General features: G+C 68.1%; 1 protein-coding gene across 1 annotated transcript; it reads left to right on the top strand.

The window, feature by feature from the left end:
* Positions 1-3,423: 3,423 nt before the first annotated feature.
* CD5 (CD5 molecule) lies at positions 3,424-22,918 on the top strand (the record flags this gene model as incomplete). The annotated part of the gene is made up of 11 exons (XM_079788860.1): positions 3,424-3,472; positions 8,944-8,988; positions 10,972-11,277; positions 11,629-11,691; positions 11,945-12,277; positions 14,997-15,296; positions 15,887-16,012; positions 16,733-16,786; positions 17,887-18,009; positions 18,753-18,842; positions 19,224-22,918. 10 exons carry the CDS (start codon positions 3,424-3,426, stop codon positions 18,839-18,841), a joined length of 1,488 nt encoding a protein of 495 aa, XP_079644986.1. The 3' UTR covers position 18,842; positions 19,224-22,918.
* Between the last annotated feature and the right edge of the window lie 6 nt (positions 22,919-22,924).

A 22,924-nucleotide genomic window follows, 5' to 3' on the forward strand; every position in this document is an offset into this window, starting at 1 on the left:
CCAGTCTCAGGTGCAGAAGCAACAGAAGAGAAACCATGATTCACACACGCGTGGGGCCATGGCCGTGGGCTGCGTGTTTCCCGAACACCAGCTTCCGGGCGCCGGGAGGCCTGCAGCAGGCCCGGTGGGGGAGGGAGGGAGGGCAGGGGGTTCGTTCAGGGGCAGCTGCCGGGCCTCCAGGCGCAGGCCCAGGGAGGAGGCCTGGGGGTGGGGGCGGCCGGAGCTGACCAGCCCTCACACTCCGGGGGGGACACTGAGGTTCACAAGCCCTTCATGACGCTTCAGTGCCGAGGTTGGCAAACTGCTCGCGAGCCACATGCGGCTCTTTGGCCCTTGAGTGTGGCTCTTCCACAAAACACCACGGCCTGGGCGAGTCTATTTGGAAGAAGTGGCGTTAGAAGAAGTTTAAGTTTAAAGAATTTGGCTCTCAGAAGAAATGTCAGTCGTTGTGCTGTTGATACTTGGCTGTTGGCTAATGAGTTTGCCGACCGCTGCTCTGGGGGAATCTCCCAGAAGCCCTGCAGTGCACCCCACCTCAGAGGAGGAGATTCAGGCCCAGGGCGGGGAAATGACTTGCCCAAGGTCGCCCACCTCGTCAGAACGGAGAGCCGCTTCCGGCCCCTCCCCTGACCGCCCCCCGGAAACGTCCGTCGTCACACAGGAGTGGCTACGGTTACGGTTACGGCTACGGTTATAACTGTGGTGCCTGGAGCCCTTCTCTCAGCCCGGCTGTGTCCGCTCTCCGCGCCCGCTGACGTCACCGCGGCAGCTCCCGACGGCGAGGGGCTCAGGGGCCGCGAGTCCTTCACTCAGGATCGCGGCGCAGGGCGAGGCCGGGCTCGGGGGCCAGGACAGAGGGGAGGACAGCCCCCGAGGAGGCCCCATCCGCCTGGGACGCGGGGAAGTGGACACACTGAGCACGGGGGAGCCAGGGCCCCCCAACGCTCTGCCTGCCGGCGCCCCCCAGAGCCCTGGCACTGACACCATCGCATTCAGAGACCCCCAGGTTCCGGAGCAGAGAACCCCCACTCCCTCCCATGCGAACCCCACCCCCTCCCATGCGAACCCCCACCCCCTCCCATGCGAACCCCCACCCCCTCCCATGTGAACCCCCTCCTCCTCCCATGTGAACCCCACCCCCTCCCATGTGAACCCCCTCCTCCTCCCATGTGAACCCCACCCCCTCCCATGCGAACCCCCACCCCCTCCCATGCGAACCCCCACCCCCTCCCATGCGAACCCCCACCCCCTCCCATGTGAACCCCCTCCTCCTCCCATGTGAACCCCACACCCTCCCATGCGAACCCCCACCCCCTCCCATGTGAACCCCACCCCCTCCCATGCGAACCCCCACCCCCTCCCATGCGAACCCCACCCCCTCCCATGCGAACCCCCACTCCCTCCCATGTGAACCCCACCCCCTCCCATGCGAACCCCCACCCCCTCCATGCCACAGTGTGGTGGGGGGGTGGGTCCTGGAACAGGAGCACTGGCTTGGGGTCACCGCCCCCCGTGACAGACAAGCCGCGGAGGCCTGAGAGCCACAGGCAATGTGGGGCCGAGTGAGGCCCGGCCCTCGCTGCCCATCCCGGTCCACACCGGTTCTACGCCCCCTCCCCCTGCCCAGCCCCCCGCGATCTGACTGAGCAGGAGCACAGCTGGGGGGGCTGCTCCCCAGGGCCCACCCCCGGGCCTGGCCGCCAAGCGCGGGCGCTCAAGGCTTCAGGCCACTGAGTCAGTCAACAGACGCTCGCGCCTCTTCCCGCCCGTCTCCGCGCAGGGCGCCTCCTGGGGCCGCCAGGCACCCCAGTCTCCGGGACCATCCCACACACCCATTCACTCAGTCATTCATTCATCATTCATTCATTCATTCAACCATCACTGAGGTCCTACTACGCACCAGTCACATGCCAGGGTCTCCTCTCCTCCTGCCACCCCTCCCTCCCTCCCCCTCCCTCCGTCAGCTCCCCCCTTCCCCACTTAACCCTGTGGCCCCTTTGCCCTGGCGAAGACGGGGTGCTGGAACCGAGGCCGCCGCGGGCTGTCCCACGGAGCCGCCTCCCAGCGGAGGCCCAGGCGGTACTGGCCCGGGCCCTGGGGCTGCTGGGCCCCCTCCCCCGCCTGCGGCCTCCACCCGGCCGGGCGCATGGAAAACCCAGCCCGGCGCAGCTGACTTCCTCTTGTGTCATGGAAAGTGAGGGTGACGAGGGCGGAAACTCCCGCCAGGGGTCTGGGGTCTGCGTGGGGACGGGGCCCTGAGGCCTGGAGGGGGAGAGAGGGTAACTGATGGGGTGTGGGCTGCAGGGAGGGGGGGCTCGAGGAGGCAGAGGAGGGAGTCTGGGGGGGCTGGACGGGGAGGCTTGGGAGGGCCAGCGCCCCATCCAGGGGGCGGGCAGGGACCAGCCCGAGGCCGAGGCCGGGACAGCAGCCCAGGCCCGCTGCCTTCCGCTCTCCGGGAACAAACAAGTGAAAAGCCGAGAAGCCGTGGCCTCCTGGCGCGGGAGACCCTGAGGCCCACGGGAGGCAGAGGCTGCGTTTGTAAGTGGCGGGAGGGGGGCGGGGCCCGGGCTGTGGATGGAGAGACGTGGGTTCAGACCTTCGTGCTGACTCTGCAGGCCAAGGGGGGTCCCTGCTGAGCCTCAGTGTCCTCTTTTGTGACCCGGAAAACCCCACCCCCTCCTCAGGGAGGCTGGGAAGACGGGGGAGGCCACCCCAGGCTCTCCCAGGGCTCAGCACCAGCTCTTCTCCCTTCAGACGGCAGCGGTGGGAGCCGCCATGGCCTCAGCTGTGGGCGCGGCTGGCGGGGCCAGTGAGCGCTCCCCGCCCCCCCCCCCCCCCACCCCGTCTCCAGGAGGAGGACGCAGTGTGGGGGGTGTGGGGGGAAACGCTCATCGCTGTGTGCCTGGCGCTTGGCCTGGGACAAAGATGCTCCGAATGAATGAACGAACAAATGAAGGAAAATTCTGGGATTTCCAGGGTCCCGGGATGGAAGGACGGCCGTGAGGGCGGGGCCGGCGTGGGGGGCGGGGCGGGCGTTGGGGGGCTGGCTCCAGGCCTCGGCAGTGTCACCTCCAAACCCTGCGAGGTGGTGCGTGTGCCCCCCAATCACACCTGTTAGGAGGGTCCTCACTCCCGGAGCCCCGGCCTCAGTTCTCCCCCGAGGACCGGAGTCAAGTGCCCGGCGCCCCAGGCCGCCCAGCCCCGGCACCTCGGCAGGAAGCTGGCAGAGCCAGGCCGCCGTGCGAACTGGGACAGGTGGTTTCACCAGGAGGAAGTTGACAGTTCAACTTCAAACGCGGGCGGCGGGGCCGCTGCTGCTCCGGTGCCTCCCTGCCCACGCGGCCGCCCGCCCCCTCCGAGGGGGAGCCACGCCAGGCGGCCTCACCCACTGAGCTCGGGCGGAGGCAGGAGGAGGCCGTGCCCATGGAGTCCCAGCTGCCGCTGGCCGCCCTCTGCCTGCTGGGGGTGCTGGGTGAGTACCCCGGGGCGTCCGCCAGGGTCCCCGGGCTCGGGGTACAGGGAGGAGATGCCCGTGCGCCCCTGGGTCTGACTCCACGGCCCGCGTGCACCTCTCTGGAGAATCACGCAGGGTGGGGTCCCCAGGATCCCCGTCTGAGCCCCCAGCCCCCACTGCGCCGCCTCCGGGCCCGGCTCGGCCCTCTCCCGCCGAGGGGGACCCTCCGGGGGGCCCCAGGCTAAATGAGCCCCCGCACGGAACCAAGTCGTAGGCCCTCCCTCCCCGTGCGGCTTCCCTCGCAGCCCCCCTGCCCGGTGCACGCGGCCCGGCTCGCCCCGGGGACGGGACCTTGGCCTGGTGACGCCGCTGAGAGCGCGCTGAGCAGGTGCGGAGAGGCACCCTCAGTCCCGGTCCCTCTGGGTCAGTCCGGGGGCCCAGCCAGGCCCCCCGGCCAGGCCGCGAGCTCTTCAGAACCCAGCCCTGGCCCCGCGCCCCGAAGGCCCCTGTGGGAACGGCCGGACCTCCTGTTTGCGGGGAGGGGGCCTGCGAGCGGGGATCGGCTCCGACCATCGCCCTGCTGCTGGGCCGGCACGGGCTTCTACGTCTGAGCACGTGCACCCGGGATGGGCCCGAGGCTCTCCCGCCGCCACCTCCCATCTGTTCAGGGCAGGGCGAGCCGCCCGCTTCTCAGGGTTTGGAAGGAGCGGGGAGAGAGGGGGTGGGAGCGGAGGGAGCCGGCAGCTTCCGCGGGAGGGACGTCTCGGGAGACAGTGCTGCTGAGAAGCTGGTGAGCAGGTGTGAGCAGGTGTGTGAATGTGTGTAAGTAGGGGTGTGTGTGTGTGTGTTTTCATGGCCAGACGTGCCTCCAAACGGCGTCTCAGCGTTCCCCGGGCATGACGAGGCCCGTGTGCACGCACATTCCCATGGCTGTTCCACATGGAACCGCAGAGACACGGTGCCTCTGTCCCCGGGCGGAGGTCTGGGGCGCCTTCTGCCGCCCGGACCCTCTGAGGAGCTGCTGCGGCCTCCTTGGCCCCGGGGAGTCCTCGGACCAGGCCCTTAACCCCACCTGCCCTTCACCTGTGGCCTCTGACCCTGCCGAGCAGGGGGACGGGGTGGGGGGTCCTGCTTCATGGCCTCCCTCCCACCTGATCCCGTTGTGGGGGGTCCTGGCAGGACCACCAGGGCCGCGGCCCGAAGGCGCCCACAGTTCAAAAGGCGGGAGGCAACGCCCTCACCCCGAGGACGGCGGGAACCAGCTGGGACGCCGGAGCATGTGCGTGTGTGTGCGTGTGTGTGCATGTGTGTGTGCGTGCATGTGTGTGTGTGTGTGTGTGCGCGCGTGCTGGTGGATAATAAACATTCCCGTTGCTCAGTGGGTCACCGCTTAGAAAACACCTTTAAAGCCATTTCCCTCTGTAAGCTCTCCATAGACTCTGAAGCAGGCCAGCCCACTGTCCCCATTTCACAGGGAGAAGACTGAGGCCCAGAAAAGTCAGGTGGCCAGCCCGGGGCGAAGCGGCTAGTGAGCAGCAGTCGGCCAGCCGACCCGGCCCAGCGCGGCTGCTCTGGGGAGGCCCCTCCGGACCCTTAGCTGAGAGCGGAGGCCACAGGCCCGCTCCCGCGAGGAGGAAATGGCTGCGGACACCACCGCACCGGTGGGTTTGCAGCCGCCGAGGTCTGGGGCCCAGGTCCAGGGCTGGGGCCGCAGCAGCTCCCGGCGGGCCGGCTGGGCCGTGCCCAGGACTTGGGGACCTTGGGGCAGGCAGATGCCCGTGGCCTGGTTGGGGTGACAGCGACATGGCTTCCCGCGGCTGCTCCCCTCGGCCACTGCCCTGAGCCCTAGCCTGCCTGGGCTCACCCGCTGGGATGGTGGGGGCGGCCCTGACCCTCGTGGCGGGCAGGCCCAGCCCCAGGCCTCCGGCAGCCAGCACGGGCGGGAAGGGCCTGGCCTCCCAGGGCGAACTGGGCCCAGCGGGGGCCTCGGCCTGTCCGTCAGCGTCAGGCCCTGCGGACGGGAATGTAGCGGCCCTGCCTCGTGCGGGCGCCAGGGCTAACGAAGCGGTGCCGCCGCGGGTTAGGAGGCTCGTCGGCACGAAGGAGAGGAAGTGCTCCAGTCGCAGTGACCGCCGCCATCCCTGCCCGCCAGCGAGAAGCGAGGGAGGTGGGCTCAGTGGGAAGGGCCGGCCCGTGCTGGCCTGGCCCTGCTCCTCCCAGCCCAGCGCCTGCGCAGGCCGCTCCTGCGTGCTCTCACCTGCACGTGTTTACTGAGCACCTACTGTGTGCCCAGCTCTGTGCAAAGCAGACGGGACGGGATGCCTCCCCTCGTGGGCCTGGTGCCCTGCACAGGCTGGAGCCCCGTTAGAGCCCCGACGCTCACAACTGTCATGGCAAGTGCAGCCAAGGAACGGCGTCGGCGGGGAGAGCGGCCGAGTTCACAGGGGCAGCCCCGGCCACGGGGCAGGGCATCCCAGGCGAGGAGGGCGCGGGCTCCAGCTGCCCGCAGGCCGCCCGGCGCTGTCCGGCTGCAGAGCGGGGCCCCTGTTGGCACTGGCACAAGGGATCGGGCCCCAGCGAGGGGCGGAGGGACCAGGGGTTGTTCAGAGGGGTTTCTCCAGAGGGACCTGGGAGGGATTCAACTCCGCCTGGCAACACTGATTGAAGACCTACTGCGTGTGCGTGTGTGCACGCACACACATACATGTGGGGGCATGTGCACATGCGGCGTGTATTTGTGCTGTGGGCTGTGTGTGCAGGTGTGTGGTGTGCACATGCTGAGGCTGTGGGGCTCGGAGCAGCTCGGACCTGGGTCTGATTCCTGCGTGGCCGCGCACAGCTGGCAGGAACACCGGTCTCGGGTGCTCGTCTAACGATGGGGCACCCCGGCCGGCCTGGGAAGGCTCAGCGCCGTCACACCAACCGTCCCGCAGCCACTCAGACAAGTGTGGACTGAGCGCCCACTATGCACCAGGCCCCGTTCCCAGAGCCGGGGACGAGGACCCCCGCCTGGTGGATCCGGCATTGCAGTCGGTGTGATGGGGGACAGACAGGAGACCAAGTGGCCAGTGACTGCGGGGGGCGGGGGGGGGTGGGCGTGGGGCTCGGAGTCCTGAGCGGAGTGGGTCGGGGGCTGGGAGTGCTGGGGGCCGTGCTGTGCCTGGAGGGTGCCGGGGCCTCACGAGGAGATGGTTGAGGAAATCTGGCAGGGAGGGCGAGTGTGTGGGGGTGCGGGCCAGCCTGGGGGGACCCCTGGCCGAGGGGCCTCCGGGAGGACGGGGCGTTCTCCCCATGGAGCTGGGCGGCGGGAGAGTGTGCTGAGCGCTCGCCTCTCCGGGACACAAGCCCTTGGCTGAACCCCGCCAGCTGCTTGGGGGTTCAGGGTTTTGCAGGTGGTAGAAGGTAAACGCAGGGTGATCCCCGCCAGCCAGGTCTGACAGAGGAGCCCCGTTAGAGACACAGTGAGAGAGCCATAGGGAGCTGGAGGCCTCAGACCCGCAGCCGAACGCGCTGGGAGGATTGGGGTCTGTGTTTTGAACGGCAGCTGCGGGCTGTGGCCGCTTCCTCTGCAACCATCGTCACCATGAACCCTCTCGGCTGGCCTCCCAGGCCTCCCACAGGCACCCAGCACCCCGTTCTCTCTGGGGGCACAGCTAGGCGAGATGTGGCGGGAGTCCTCCCCCTTCTCGGCCTCAGTTTCCCCTTCCTGTCCCAGAGGGCGAGCAGGCTCTGGGGTCTCCCCGTGGTAGATGCCCACGGGGCCCTGTCAAGTGATGGTGATGGCTTTCCTGTCTTGCCTCTGCCATGAGCTGTGTGACCTCAGGCAAGTCACTCAGCCTCTCTGAACCTTGGTTTCCTGATCTTAAAATGGGGGTGAGCCTGGTCCCTTCTGCACAGGAGCGTGGTGGGAAGAATGGGCCCCCGTGTGACTGAGCCTCAGGATACGTGAAGGTCTGAACAGAAAGGGGGGCAGTGGGGACACACGTGTGGCACGAAATTCATGCAAATTCAGTTAGCCACCCGGCCACGCGGAGACAGCCATGGGCCAGATGGTGGAGGCCGCTCTGCCCCCATCGGCTCGCTCCCCGGCCGCGGGCACAGGCCCCGGTGAGCGGGGACAGAGGCCCGACGCGGCGGCTCCCTCCGCGGTCTCTGCGTGTTTCGCACATAAAAAAGCTCCTAGTCACACACCGACCCCTTCATCTGGGCTCGGCCGGAGACAGGACCGGGGCCCGGGACCTGTGTTCCCCAAAACGCTGGCACAGACGAGGTTGGACGCGGCTCCCTGCCTGGGGTCCGCCAGGAAAGAGGGGTTCCTGACCTGCCAGGCGCCGCTCCTCAGAGGGCGAGAGAAAGCAGACCCAGGACGCCCCACAGGCTGCCAGACAGATGGGGTTCGCTGGAAATCGAGAGGGTCATGGACAAGGAGGGGGATCATTGTGTGTTTTTGTTGTTGTTGTTTATATTTTTTTTATAGATTTCAGAGAGGAAGAGAGAGGGAGAGAGAGACAAAGACATCAATGATGAGAGAGAATCACTGATCGGCTGCCTCCTGCACGGCGGCCCACACTGGGGATTGAGCCCACAACCCGGGCATGTGCCCTTGACTGGTATGGAACCCGGGACCCTTTGGTCCGCAGGCTGACGCTCTAGCCACCGAGCCACACCAGCCAGGGCGAGGGAATCACTGTGGATGGCAAATGGACCATCTGACTTCCGTCCACACGACACCAGGCGGCCAGTGGCCTTGTCTGGGAAACAGCGATGCCGGCCCCACGGGACGAGGCCGCAAGGTTTCCGGGTGAACTCTCGCCCGCCCAGGCCGGAGCTGCGCCGCCGGAAGGCCGTTCCCGCAGGCCAGGCGCGGGCTGTGGGCCCGGCGCCCTCGCCAGCAGCTGCCCCACCTCGGGCAGGTCCCTGTCCCTCTGAGTCTGTGCCCCCTGGAGCCAGGAGCCGCGAGAGAGTCTGCCCGGGGGCACCGGGAACAGCTCATTCCCGGTTCCCTAGGGTCATGGAGGTTAAACCGTTTTGATTGAAAGCAGCATACAGGACATTTTTGCGTTGCAACCTAAGGCCCCAAAAGCGTCCCTACCCCCACAGCGCGCAGGGCGTTCTGACGGCCCCCATTCCGGTCCATCTCATTTTAAAAAATCGATGTTTGCGATACTGCTCATCGCTGCACGGGGAGAGCGGGGGCGGGGGGGGGGGAGCGGGGATGTTTGGGGCGATGACACCGCCGCTGGCCTCGGCTGTGCTGTGCCCAGTGACCTACAGGGTGTGACATTCACGGCTTGTGCACTGAGGGAAGGTCAATCTCACTGCTCGTCCATTTAAAACGCAAAGCTTTAGGACGAGGAAGACGGCGATGGCTGGTTTCATGGCCCCGAGGGTCCCCAGGCCGCGGGAAAAGCCTGCCCCTCGGCCATCGCTCAGGCGGCCCGGGAGCGGAGGGCGCTCCCCTCCCTCACCTCGCTCTCTCCCTCCTGCAGTCACCGCCGGCCTCGGCCTCGGAGCGTCCCCCTGGGAGGAGCCAGGTAAGGAAGAGCCGCTGGGCCTGGGCGGCGGGGGAGGGAGCAGGGCTGTGCCAGTTAGGAAATCAGCACCTCCACCAGGTGACCCCCGAGAATGAGAGAGAGAGAGAGAGAGAGAGAGAGAGGGTCCCCTACACACACACACACACACACACACTGAACATGCCCGCCCGCACACGGATGCCCTCCATGGCTGTAAGGCACCACGCACATGCTCGTTCTCATGATAATTGTTAGACTCGCTCCCACGGGCAGAAATCACACCCACACACGCACCTTGCGAAGTCCTGTCTCCCGCCCGGCCCTGCCTTTAGTTCCAGAGGCCGGGGTTTCCCACACAGGGGACCACGTGCTGGAGACGACCTGACCCGGCCTGGCAAAGGCTCTGAGAAGGCCTGCAGCAAAGAACCGTTAAACTTTTTTTTTTAAAACTCACCAGTCGCCAGACTCGTGTCCCTCAGACCTCTCTCTGCGCGTTTCCTGAGAGGGTCATGCTGAATGCACTTGGGGAGCCAGGTGGCCGCGGGGCCCCTGAAGCCACCCGGGAGCAGAGGGGCCGCGGGAGCCTTGGGGGGCCCGGGCCCTGGCCCTGGGAGCACGCAGTGGCATCCCAGCTCCAAGCCGCAGCAAGCCGCTTGGCCCCTCTGAGCCCGTGTCCCCACCTGTAAAACGGGAGAAAACCCCTCCCCGGTGCGGCCTCGGTGGTCCGCGCTGTGCTGGGCTGTGGGACGAGCCCCTTTGCCTCTAACGAGCCATGTGGCCCGGGCCAGCCCCCGCCCCGCGCTCCGGGGCCGGGTGCCCTCATCTGTGGGCAGAGAAAGGCAGCCGGACCAGCAATTCCAGACCAGGGAGGGCCCCACCTCACTGCACCGGCGACCTCTTCGCATTTAAGAAAACATTTCTGGAACAGGTGATGCAGCTGCGTGGCTCACACCCTCACACGCAGGGAAGATCCACGAGGGACAGCCTGCTCTCCCCACCCTCACCCCGAGCAGGCCCCATGCATTCCTTCCTGCAAAGCTTTCCTGAATTGTATGCAAATGCAAGCATGTGTCCCTACTGTTTCCTTCATGGAGCCTCAGGGAATCACACAAGCGTGTCCCTACCTATGACCCGGCAGCTCCACGTCCAGCTGGTCCCCCGGGAGAAAGGGGAGCCTGTGCCCACAAAGGGACAGGAGGGGTACTGGGTGCTCACAATCGCCCACACCGGGAAGCAACCCAAATGGCGGAGGGATACATGAGCTGTGGCCTCGCCACACGGTGCACAATGCCAAGGATGAGCCAGCCACACGCAGCCACACACAGCCACACGCAGCCACACGCAGCCACACGCAGCCACACGCAGCCACACGCAGCCACACCTGAGACGCCGCGTGAGGAAGCCAGGCGGGAAAAGCCAGACACACACGTGCCGCATGACCCCGCTTCCGACATTCTGGAGCTGGCCAGGCTGATGTGTAGTGACAGGAAGCGGATCGGTGGTTGCCCGGGGCTGGGTCGGGGCGATGGAAATATTCTATTTCTAGACGGGTGGTGAGGGGGCACACATTTGTCTGATGCCACCGAGCACGTGCCCTCTCCAATGAGCGCATTTCACTGTCTGTAGATCACACCCCAATAAAATTGACTTAAAAGCAAGAGAGAGAGAGGGTGGGGGGGGGGAAGCGGGCTCCCGGCCTCTCTCGGGTCCGTGGAGACAGACGTCCCGGAGCGGGCGATCCCGCTGGCCTGGCCGCCCAGGGCCCTGCCCACTGGACCAAGTCACCCTTGGCTCAGAGGTCTGCGCCCCAACCCTCCCGGACCCGGCTTCAGGGGTCGCCTGGGCCAGGAGCAGCCCCGGCCTGAGTTGTGGGGAGTCTCTGCAGTGCCCCAAAGGGCAGCCCGGGGGCAGGAGCCTGGCTGGGTGGGGAGCCCAGGCGGAGAGCAGGGCAGGGGGGTAGTGAGGGGCCCTTCCCAGCCTGACCTGCCCCCCCTTGACCCCTAGGGCCCCCCGTGAAACTAAACGGCTCCGGCTCGCCGTGCCAGGGCCGCGTGGAGGTGCTCCTAGACAGCCTGTGGCACACGGTGGACAGCCGGAGCTGGGGCCGGGGCCCGGGCCGCCCGGGGCACCCCGGCGAGGCCTCCCCGCTCTGCCGGAAGCTGAGCTGCGGGGAGGCCTTGCTCCTCGGCCCCGTCCCTTCCTTCAGCCGCCCCCGGAACCACGTCACCTGCCACGGAAGCCTGGGCTCCTTCTCCCACTGCAACGCCAGCGAGGCCCGCCAGGGGGCGCCCCTGAGCCTGATCTGCTTAGGTGGGTTCCCTTGGCCTGGGCCTGTGACCTGGGGCCCCAACAGGCGGTGGAAGGGGGTCCGGTGGGGAAGTGGAAGGGGAAGGCGAGGGATTCTGGCTCCTGTCCAATAGGATGGAAAAGGCTGAGGACCTGCTAACTTCACTGTCTCCTCTAACCTCCGTTTTCCCAGCTGTAAAATGGGCCGGTACCGCCCATGCACGGGAGACTTAGAGACAACGTGTGGGGCAGGCGGTATTTACAGCATGAGTTCCAGGTCCTGCTGCACGCAGTCCCCCCACACCCCCCTCTTCCCTCCTCCCACATCTTCTCCCCCCGGCCCCGCGCCCCTCCCTCACGGGTGTCTCATTGCAGAACCACTGAAGACGGCCCCTCCCCCCACAAGGCCTCTGCCCACAACCACTCCAGAGCCCACAGGTAAGCGGTTCTGAGGCCCCGGCGGGGGGGAGTCAGAGGGGGGGTCGGATTTAGCGATTAAACACAGGGGGTGCCCGTTAGGTGTGAATCTCTGGCAGACATGAAACGTTCTAGTGGAATATTCGGCCCCACACGTCCCAGGGCCACCGGCCACTCATTCATTTGTCCCTGTGTTGGAGCCAAGGGTCCAGGAGCAAAGGGGTCCCACTGCTGGAGGCCTGGGCGCTCAGACGCACCCCTCTCCCCTCCCCAGCTCCTCCCCGGCTGCGGCTGGTGCCAGGGCCCGGGGGCCTGCGGTGCGCCGGCGTGGTGGAATTCTACAGCGGCCGCCTGGGCGGCACCGTGGCCTACGAGGACCAGGACAGCACCGAGGCCCTGGGGGGCCGCATCTGCGAGGCCCTCCAGTGTGGCTCCTTCCTGAAGCACCTGCCGGAGGCCGAGGCAGCCGCGACCCCGGCCCCAGGGGGGCGCAGGCCCTTGCCCATCCGATGGAAGGCCCTGAACGCCAGCTGTGCCTCCCCGGAGCAGTGCTTCCGACGGGCCCAGCCCTGGGAGGCCGGCCGAGCCCTCGCCCTCGTCTGCTCTGGTGAGTGAGCCGGGCAGGACCCACGGCGTTCCCAGACACCGCGATCCCCAAACCCCTGCGTGCAGCACAGGGCAGGCGAGGCGCACTGTGAACAGGAGGGCGGTAGAGGGCGCTGTCGGCCTCTGAGTGTGTGTTTTGGAGGGGTGTTGGGGTGTTGGGGTGGAGGGGTGTTGGGGTGGAGGGGTGGAGGGGTGTTGGGGTGGAGGAGTGGAGGGGTGGAGGGGTGTTGGGTGGAGGGGTGGAGGAGTGTTGGGGTGGAGGGGTGTTGGGGTGGAGGAGTGGAGGGGTGGAGGGGTGTTGGGGTGGAGGGGTGGAGGAGTGTTGGGGTGGAGGGGTGGAGGGGTGGAGGGGTGTTGGGGTGGAGGAGTGGAGGGGTGGAGGGGTGTTGGGGTGGAGGGGTGTTGGGGTGTTGGGGTGGAGGGGTGTTGGGGTGGAGGAGTGGAGGGGTGGAGGGGTGTTGGGGTGGAGGGGTGGAGGGAGTGTTGGGGTGGAGGGGTGTTGGGGTGGAGGAGTGGAGGGGTGGAGGGGTGTTGGGGTGGAGGGGTGGAGGGGTGTTGGGGTGGAGGGGTGTTGGGGTGGAGGGGTGTTGGGGTGTTGGGGTGGAGGGGTGGAGGGGTGTTGGGGTGGAGGGGTGTTGGGGTGTTGGGGTGTTGGGGTGGAGGGGTGTTGGGGTGGAGGGGTGTTGGGGTGTTGGGGTGGAGGGGTGGAGGGGTGGAGGGGTGTTGGGGTGGAGGGGTGTTGGGGTGTTGGGGTGTTGGGGTGTTGGGGTGGAGGGGTGGAGGGGTGTTGGGGTGGAGGGGTGTTGGGGTGTTGGGGTGTTGGGGTGTTGGGGTGGAGGGGTGTTGGGGTGTTGGGGTGGAGGGGTGTTGGGGTGTTGGGGTGGAGGGGTGGAGGGGTGTTGGGGTGGAGGCCCCCCGCCCCCCCCCCCCCCCCCCCCCGCAGTCACAGCTCGGGCCGTGGGAATCTGCAAAGCAGAGCAAACGGCCTGACCCGATGGCACACGGGCAGGCGGCCCAGGACCGCCAGGAGGAGGCTGGTCTCCTGGGGTTTGAAGGAGGAGGGAGCGGGTGGAGCGAAGGAGAGAAGGTTCTAGGCGGGAAGCGTGGCTGTGGCTGTGGCTGTGCCGGGCCTGAGCAGGACAAGCCTCACGGGAGGGGAGCCTGGAAGCCCCAGACACGGACGGGGTCGCAGCGACGGTGGGCGTGGGAGGCCCGGGAACCGCAGGCAGAGAGAGTGCCGCGCCGTCCCCAGAGGGCCTCCCGCGGAGCCGGCGAGCTGGAGTGGCCGAGGGACGGCGGCCGATGAGGGGTCCGTGGGCCCCCCACACCGGGGTCAGTGGGAACCTGAGGGGAAGGAGATTCAGCTCCAAACCGGGAAGGAAGGTCCTGGCCTGACGGGGAGGGCGGGGCTGCTGTCGGAGGGAGGGGGCGGAGTCCGAGCCGGCCAGGGGCGGGGCCAGGGATGGGGCGGGGCCAGGGGCCAAGGGCGGGTGGGGGAAAGGGCGGGGCCAGGGATGGGGCGGGGCCAAGGATGGGCAGAGGCGGGGCCAGGGGCCAAGGGCGGGGCCGGGGATGGGGCGGGGCCAGGGGCCAAGGGCGAGTGGGGGAGAGGGCGGGGCCGGGGATGGGGCGGGGCCAGGGGCCAAGGGCGGGTGGGGAAAGGGCGGGGCCAGGGATGGGGCGGGGCCAAGGATGGGCAGAGGCGGGGCCAGGGGCCAAGGGCGGGGCCGGGGATGGGGCGGGGCCAGGGGCCAAGGGCGGGTGGGGAGAGGGCGGGGCCGGGAATTGGGCGGGGGCGGGTCCGGGGGCGGGGCCAGGCGCTTTCTTCTCACCACAGCTTTGGGAGGTGGGTGCTACTGTGCTCCCCACTTTTCCACCCGGGAGGCTGGGGCTCAGAGAGGTTCCAGTTCTTGCCCGACGTCAGCGCCTGGCTGCGATCGCCACTCAAGCAGGGTCACTCCAGAGCCTGCGGTCTAAGCCTCGGCTCCTCCAAGTGTGGACGTCATGGGGGGCTGGTTAGAACCGCAGGCTCCCGGGCCGCCCCGCCTGCTGCCTCAGGGTCCGCATCTGGGCAGGGCCCGGGGTTCGAGGGCACAGAGCTGGAAAGCATGGCCCTGGACCCGGGGCTCCCCCGCACACAGGGCGCCCCCGCCCATTGGGCGCCTGGTGAGAATGAGCCAACGCTGCCCTCCAGGCGGAAGCAGCCCCGAGGGTCTCAGCGCCCCCCACCCCCCCAGCCCCCTTCAGGCGGTAACCTGCCAACCACACCCAGGGGCCTGGCCTTTGACAGCTGTTCTAAGTAGGAGATGCACGAGGGCTTTGAAGGCAGATGTTGCCATGGAAACTGGCCAAAGCTGGTGGATCACCGCTCCTCCAAACGGAGCAGCGGGGCCCCACCCTGACGAGTGAGCAGGAAGGTCCGCTTGCCCCTCCTCCGCGCAGGGCATTCCTGGCTGCTGTCCCACCTGCCATCGGCCAGGACTTGGGCCTCAGTTTCCCTTTCTGAAAAGCCCTGCCGCCTCCCAAGGCGCAGAGGAGAGTGAGAGGACATGTCCACCTCCCCCTGCTCTCCCCTCAGCGCCACGTGGGCAGGGCCAGCGGCTGGCAGCTGCCAGAGAGGATGCCCGGCGCAGGGAAGGACAGAAGGTCATCCCACAGCGGCTCGGGCCAGGGGCTTCCCTGCAAAGCTGCCACCTCTCCTCCGCTGCTTCCTCCCCCAGATTTCCAGCCCCAGGTGCAGAGCCGCCTGGTGGGGGGCAGCGGCGTGTGCGAGGGCGCCGTGGAGGTGCGCCAGGGCCAGGGCCGGCAGTGGGAAGCCCTGTGCCACAGCCCCTCGGCCAAGGGCGCGGCGCGGTGGGCGGAGGTGTGCCGGGAGCAGCAGTGCGGGCCCGTCAGCTCCTACCGGGTGCTGGAGGCCGGCGAGAAGGCCTCGCGGGGGCTCGTCTGCCCCGGGGAGAAGCTGTCCCAGTGCCACCAGCTCCAGGAGCGGAGAGCCCACTGCAAGCGGGTGTTCGTCACGTGTGAGTGGGCCACAGCCCCGGCGGGCGGTCCTGGATTCCCCTTTAGGGCCCAGTCAGGAGCACGTTTCCAAAGAACAGGCCCCGGAGCTGGACAGAGACTCTCAGGGCCCCCAAAAAGGAGATGGCAAACGGGGGCGGAGGGGGCAGGAGTGCTCAGAGGCAGCGAGCCGTGAAGAGGGACCAGCCTCCATCGTTGGGCAGCCAATGAATGACAGCTCCTTCCTGTCCTGTACTCCCCCAGGAGGGCAGAGTCGAGCAGGGGACAGAGGGAGCAGTACCTGGGTGACACGTTAGAGAAGCGGCTATCGGTACAGGACCATGTACTGGGGCCATGTGCGATGGCAAGCGGTAGAAAGCTCAAGTTGGTTACAAAAGTGGCAAGTGACAGCTGTTAGGTGATAGAAAGTCGACGGGGGAATATGTCGCCAGAATCCCCGAGGCAGCGGAGGGGCGGCCAGACAGACCCCTGCTGTCCGTCCGCACGAGCCGCCGACTCCCTGGGAGAAGCCAGCCAGCAGCCGCCCCCCGAGTGGACAGGTTCGATAGCGAGGGATGGGCCGCCCTGACCCCTCTGCCCGCCCCCCCCCCAGGCCAGGACCCCAACCCGGCGGGCCTGGGCACCGGCACGGTGATGAGCATCGTCCTGGCCCTGGTGCTGCTGGCGGTGCTGCTGGTCACGTGCGGGCCTCTCGCCTACAAGAAGCTGGTGAAGAAATGTAGGTGCAGGTGCCCCCCTCCCCCGAGCCCCTCTCTGTGTGGGGGGACGAGGAGGGGTCCCACCTCTGCTTCGCCCCCGCCGCTCCCCTCCTGCCCCCCTTCCCCCCTCGCCCACTCCTCCTCCTTCCCCACTGGCCTTTTTCTGCCCAAAGTAACAACGCGCTGTAGTTGCCGATTCACCCACGTGGGCCCAGCTGAGACCCACTCCCGCCCCAAGGGAGGGAGGGCCATTCCTTAGCCGGTGATAGGCCCTGAGGGTCGTCTGCGCGGCCGCTGACCTCAGGAGACGCGTGCCCTAGGCCCAGCCGCCCCACCAGAGTGCACGATGGTGACGCAGCCACCTCCTCTCCGAGCCTCCCTTTCCTCAGCTACCAGACGGTGGCTGCTCCCCCCGGAGGAATGTATCAGCGGCCGTCGTCCCCTTGCAGGAGAAACTCAGACAGGACGTGAGGTCAGAGGGGCTGCGAGGGCAGGCCCAGGCGCAGGCTGGTGGGTCCCTCCCGCCCTCCCAGGTCTTCTTTCCGGTGCTGACCGGTTGTGCGGACAACCAGCGCCTCTAGCGTGAGATGAGTGCAGTTTCCTGCCCAGCGAGTCAGAAATCGGAGGCCCCCAAAGATTCCAGGGGGTCGAGTCCAGCAGTGCCCCCGCCGCCGCCTCCCCCTCCCCCCCCTCCCCCTGCCCCTGCCCCCACCTGACGTGCCTTCCCATCTGCCACCCAGTCCGACAGAAGAAGCAGCGCCAGTGGATTGGCCCGACGGGGCTGAACCAGAGCAGTAAGTGTCCGGGAGGCAGGGTCTCCCTGAGCCGGGCCGGCGTCCCCCAGGTCCAGGGCCGCAGGAACGGGGAGGCAGGGATGGGGCTCAGGTGCAGCCGGTGGCTGATCCCCACGCACTCGTTAGGGAGTGACTGTGCCGACAGGGGTACTCAGGGGAGGCTCCATGACCACATCGATGTGGGGATCCAGGAGCTGAGCAAACCGGGCAGTTCTTTTATTTTTATATATGACACCGGTTCTTTTTTTTTAATATATATTTTTTATTGATTTCAGAGAGGGAGAGAGAGAGAGAGACATCAATGATGAGAGGGAATCACTGCTCGGCTGCCTCCTGCACACCCCACACTGGGGGTGGAGCCCACAACCCAGGCATGTGCTCTGATCGGGAATTGAACCCTGACCTCCAGGTTCATAGGTCAACGCTCAGCCATTGAGCCGCGCCGGCCTGGCCAGACGCAGTCCTTTACCTCAGGACTTATCAGAACCTTTACGGCACTTTGCTTTGTTCATCTCCAAAGCGGGGGCACATGTTCATCTCCAAAGCGGGGGCACATGTTCATCTCCAAAGCGGGGAGCACATGAAGAGGGCTGTTCAAGCTCGCGTTACCCGCACCGTCTCTCATGGGACTTCCGAGGCCAGTGGTGAAACGTCGGATGAAGCAGCCCAACTCCCCCCGGCCTTCGTCTTCTCTCCTTGTAGCCACAGCCGGGCCCTCATGGGGGAACCACAGCCCCCTCCCTCCCGCCACAGGCTCCCCCTTTGTCAAGAGCCAGATCCTTCGAGAAGGCTCTGTGTTGCCAAGTCTTTTTTTTATCAACAAAGGCCCTCAGCTCTGGGAGGCGGGGGGTACATCCAACTCCCCGTTTAACCCATGTTTGATGACTGACTGACAGACCACGGGAGGCCCAACCCGCCCATCAGCTTGCTGGCCAACCCAAAGCTGCTCTAGGTCTGAGCCCGGCTAGTCTGAGCGCGTCCAAGAAGCTAGGGAGAGGGGCGTGCGAGGGGAGCTGTGGGAGCAGGAGGTCCAAGCTCTGGGCCCGCTGGGGAGGAGGAGGAGCAGGTGTAACGGCGCTGTCTCTGCCTCGTCTGCTCAGTGTCTTTCCATCGCGATCCCGGGACCACTGTCCGCCGGTCGCAGGTGGAGAACCCCGCCGCCTCGCGCCTGGAGAACGAGTACAGCCAGCCTCCCAGGGGCTCCCAGCTCTCCGCGTACCCAGGTGAGCGCCAGGGGCGTCCTGCCGGGCCGGGCAGAGGTCACGGTCGCCCAAAGGGAAGGCGTCTGGGGAGAGGGGAGCCGGCCTGCCCAGCGCTCACGGCAGGGGGTGGAGGGATCCGCCCACAGGCCACTGAGCCAGAGAGGCCATGGCGCAGGCTGTGCCCACAGCCCGTTCTCTGCGGGCCTCACAGCCGGACGGTCACCAGGCAGAACAGAGCCGCCGTGGCCGCGGGAGCCCCGTGCTGCAAGCTCCCTGACCTCCCTCACCCCAAAGCCCAGGGAGCCCCGAGTTCAACGTTTGGCTGATTCGATCAAAACAGACCCAGGCCCTCTGATCTTCCACACCCGGGGCCTAGGCTCCGGGCTTGGGGGGCTCTGGGCTCGGGGGGCTCTGGGCTCTGAGGGGCTCTGGGCTCAGGAGGGGCTCTGGGCTCCGGGGTGCTCTGGGGGCTCTGGGCTCCGGGGGCTCTGGGATCTGGGCTCAGGGGGGCTCTGGGCTCCGGGGGCTCTGGGCTCTGAGGGGCTCTGGGCTCAGGGGGCTCTGGGCTCAGGGGGGCTCTGAGCTCCGGGGGGCTCCGGGGGCTCTGGGTCCGGGGTGCTCTGGGCTCCGGGGGCTCTGGGATCTGGGCTCAGGGGGCTCTGGGGTGCTCTAGGCTCTGGGATCTGGGGGCTCTGGGCTCCGGGGGGGGGGGCTCCGTCAGTGTAGCTGGTGGGTCAGCCGCGCGGTGGCCTTTCTGCCCACAGCTCTGGAGGGCGCCCTGCATCGCGTGTCCGCCCAGCCCGATAACTCCTCCGACAGCGACTACGACCTGCACGGGGCTCAGCGGCTGTGAGGTGAGCCGGCCGCACCGGGAGCCCCCCGCCCCGCCCCCCCCCCTGCCGCCGGGATAAGCTGCAGCGCTGGGCTCCTGCCTCCTGCCGCCCACCTGCCCATGACGGGGCTCCACGGCCTTGGCTCACGTCAGGGAAAGAGCGAGCATCGAGGGTGTGGGTGAGGGAGCTGATCTGGCAGGCAGAGTGGGGGACTCGCGACCTCGACACCACCTCCCTCCCTCTGTCCGGGAGCCCCCCCCCCCGAAGAGCCCTAGGGGGCTGCCTGATGGACTTGGCCCTCCAGGGCTGCCTGACAGAGCGGCCATCCTGACCCTGACGCTGACCGTGACCCCATCTCGGGGGTGAGGTCCCGCCTCTGACCCGCGTCCTTCTCACCCACAGACCCAGGAACGGGGCGAACACTAGGAGCCAGCCCGGGTCCGAGAACGCCCTGCCCTGCGTCTGCCGCTTGGAACACGTCCGACTCCTGCCCCGCGGGCCGTGGACGAGGGCGGGCCCCCCACACCCGGCCCTGCCCGCCCCGCAGAGCCGCCCGGGGGAGCCCGCAGGACCGCTGGCCGCGTGGCAGCTGAGGGCAGAGCCCGCCAACAAGCAGCCCCTCCAAGTAGAGACCGGGGGGGGGGGGGTGGGGGGAGGCCCTGGGAACCCCACCTCGTCTGCGGGAAGCTCTCTCCTCACGCGGGGCCCAGCGAGGACGGACGGACGCGCACACGGGCCGGCGTGGGAGCCGAGGTCTCATGTATTTAACATGTTCTTTGTAAATAACGGCTCTCCTGCTTCCTGAGAGCTGAGCGCCAGTCACCTCCGTCCCTGCCGGGGGCGAGCCGCCCTCGCGGTCAGAGCTGCCCCGACCCGGACAGCTTCGCAGGACAGGGCAGCAGGGCGTGGTGTGGGCGCCCGGACTCCACGTGGCCACCTCACCCAGCGCCCCCCCATCTGTGGCTCCCCGACAGCCCCTGCTTCCAGAGCTGGCTGTCACGGCCCAAGGGCCCGGGGCCCCTCAGGACCCTGCACAGGGGGGACCTGGTAAACCCGAGCCGACGTGGGGTGTGGCTTTGCACCGCAGGGAAGTCCCAGGCTGCAGGGGCCAGTCGCCCTCCTGCTGCAGTGAGAGCCGGGGCTGCGCTTTCCTGGGGGTCAGAGAGCTCCTCCCAGGAAGTCTGTCAGCCGGGGGCCGGCTCCCAGAGTCCTGGGTTTCCTTAAGGAGAGAGGAGGGCGGGCGGGCCGCACTGGCCCCGGGCGTCAGAGCCCCTGGGCGCGGGCAGCAGCCTGAGGACGCCGTGGGTCTGGGCCGACACCCAGGGCCCAGCCGTGCCGCCACTCTGGGGAGCAGCAGGAGCAGGGTGACTATTCGGATGCTGGGGAGAGGGGCGCCCTCAGTCCCAGGCCAGAGGGCCTGGTGAGCGCTCTGCCCCACAACACCCTCCCCCAGTGCTGGGCGGTGGGGGGGGGGGTCCTCAAAAGGAAGGGGGGCCACTCAGGGCGGCCGAGGGTGTGCAGCAGGTGCCCCAGCACAGCCTCTTCGCCGGAAGCTCCTTCGTCTCCTGCTTGGCCTCTGCAGCCCCGGCCTGAACCCTGCCCCAGAGCTGCCGGGGCAGACGCCTCTTTAGAAACCGTTTTCCGAGGGCGGCCGGGGGTGCATCCCAAAAGGGTCTGCCTGAGGCCCCGCCGGGAGCCCCCTCGGTTCCAGCCTTGGCGGGTGGGCCCAGCCCCCAGCCCCGGTCAGGATGATGCCCACCGCCAGGGAGGCTCCCAGGCGGCTCCTCGGCCCTAAAGGATGCCGGCGGCCTCCGCAGTGACCCGGCCCCACTCCGGCCCACAGCCACTGCCCGAGCAGAGCAGGGCGCCCTCAGCCAGAGGGCAGCTCCCTGTGGCCGGCTCCCCTAAACTGCGCTTCCACCTGATTCCAGCACATTCTCCCCCTGTGAAGTCAGGGAAACTGAGCACCGGAAGGAAAGCCTGACTCCCCAGCACGTCTGGCTTCCCGCGGTCTGGCCTGGGACCTGGGCGTGCGGCTGGGAGGGACCCCGCAGCCAAGAGCACCGGGTGGCCTCGCGCCAGCTCGCTCAGCCGCGGCCTTGCTCACTCAGCTGGGAGCCCCTCCGAGGCTCTACACTTGACCTCGGGGTCCCTCCCGGCAGCCGGCTCTGCGGCAGGAGGCCCGCTGCGCTCTGGCGGAGGACTCCGTGGTTTCCGCGGTGCGTGCGGGTGGGGAGGGGCTGCTGAGTGCTGGACCGGGTGTGGGCGGCCTGCAGAGGGAGAGCGAGGGCCGGAGGGGCGCCAGGCGCTGAGTGACCCGGGAAGCAGCTCCCATCCCAGTCCTTTCTCAGAAAGCGGCACTTCCCCTCCGCCCCCCCCGCCCCCCCCCCCCCCCAGAGCGAGTGCCCTGAGGGTGCCCCGAGACGAGGTGTCCAGCTCTCCCACTAGGCGGGCTGTCCTGGCCCCCTGGGGTCCTGGTGCCCAGCCCCGGGCATTTGCAAGGCCAGGTCTGCGGGGCCCGGGGGTCTCCAGCGTGGGCTCTGACCCCCGGGGCTGTGGTCCCACAAGGCATGGAGGGGTCCCCAAGGCCAGAGCTGGGTGCCAGTCCCGCCCCCACCCTTAGGCTGTGCGCCCGTCACTGAACCTCCGCCCGTTTAAAATGGGGGGGGGGGGGCGGGCATAGGGCTGCTGAGAGGACCCAACCAGACAGACACCTGAGACTCACACACCCACACGCCCGGCTTTCAACAGGGGTGACCGCGCACCCGGCCCCGCCCGCAGCAGCCTGCCTGCCCTCGTCACCTCACAGGGCGGAGCGGGAGGCCCAGCAGAAACCTGGTCTCCGGGCTCCCGGAAGCCGCCCTTCCCCCGGAAGGCCTCGCAATAACCCACAGAGCGCAGGGGTGCTGGGCGGGGGGGACAGGGGGCCCATGGCAGGGACCACCCGCCTCCGCAGCCAGCTTAGCGGCCCCCTGCCCCTCCGTCCCAGTGAGAAACCGGCCGGCAGACGGCCCCAGGCGGTTCCCGGACAGGCCGACAGCAGGTGTGGCCCCCCGCACCGCAGGCCTCGCCTCGCACAGCCCAGCTGTCCTCCAGGGCGAGGACGAGGGGGCTGCAGGCTCGGGCTTGGCCACGCCGGAGGAAATCTCAGGAGGGAGAGCGATGCTCAGAGCCGGCCCGGAGCGGAGGGCAGCGGGAGCTAAGCCCGAACAGTGGGGCTGTGGGCCGGAGTCGGAGGCCCTCAGGTGGCAGAGAAATCGTGGCCCCGCCCCCCAGCCCTCTGCACTTCACCCCCAGAGCCACAGGCTGCACGGAGCTCCTCAGTTTATTGGCAATCATTTAGACAACACACACGCGGCCGTTGTCCAGGTCCACGCGCCGGACCAGCAGAGTCCATTAGTGGTTCCTCTTCATAAATAACTCAGAGACGCGAGCACGCCCGGCTGGGCCCCCGTGGAGCAGCGCCTCCTGCACCCACTGCTGCCCGCGGGCTGCGAGCGCCGGCACCAGGAGGTCGTTTCCCCGAGGCCCCCGCCGCCGGTGCGGGCAGTGGACATTTCAAGGCACATAGGACCCCCCCCCCCAGCAGCTCCGGGTCTGCCGCAGACCTGGCTCACTCGGCCCGCCACGCCCGCGCTGCGCTCACCCCCGCCGTCTGTGGCCGTTCCATGACCGAGCGTGCTGCCCCATGTGCTGTGCCGGGGGCTGCGTGTGGCTCTACGTTCTGAGGACGAGAGACATGCAGACCCGGCTCCGACCTGGCACCGGTGTCCTCGCACCCCGGGGAGGCACTGTCAGGGCGTCGGTCTCGGGGGGGCGGGTCGGGGGGATTCCATCCAGGGAGCGAGGGCGGGGATGAGGGGGGGCTGCTTCCAACGAGACTCAGACTCAAGGCACTGACGGGTGGACAGCTGAGTGGGCCTTGGGGAAGGTCAACCGGGAGAGGGTGGCTGGGGAGGCGACCTGGCCCCACTCCTAAATGAGCCCCCAGGGGGCCAGGAGCTCCTCCCTCCCGTCCAGCCAGAGGGCCCAGGGCACCCCCCGGACTTCCCGGCAGCGCAGGCGAGGTCTGGGCCGCCTTCACGGTCCGCCCGGCTCGTGTC

This window comes from Cnephaeus nilssonii, assembly GCF_951640355.1.
Source record: "Cnephaeus nilssonii genome assembly, chromosome: 13".
NCBI lineage: Eukaryota > Metazoa > Chordata > Mammalia > Chiroptera > Vespertilionidae > Cnephaeus > Cnephaeus nilssonii.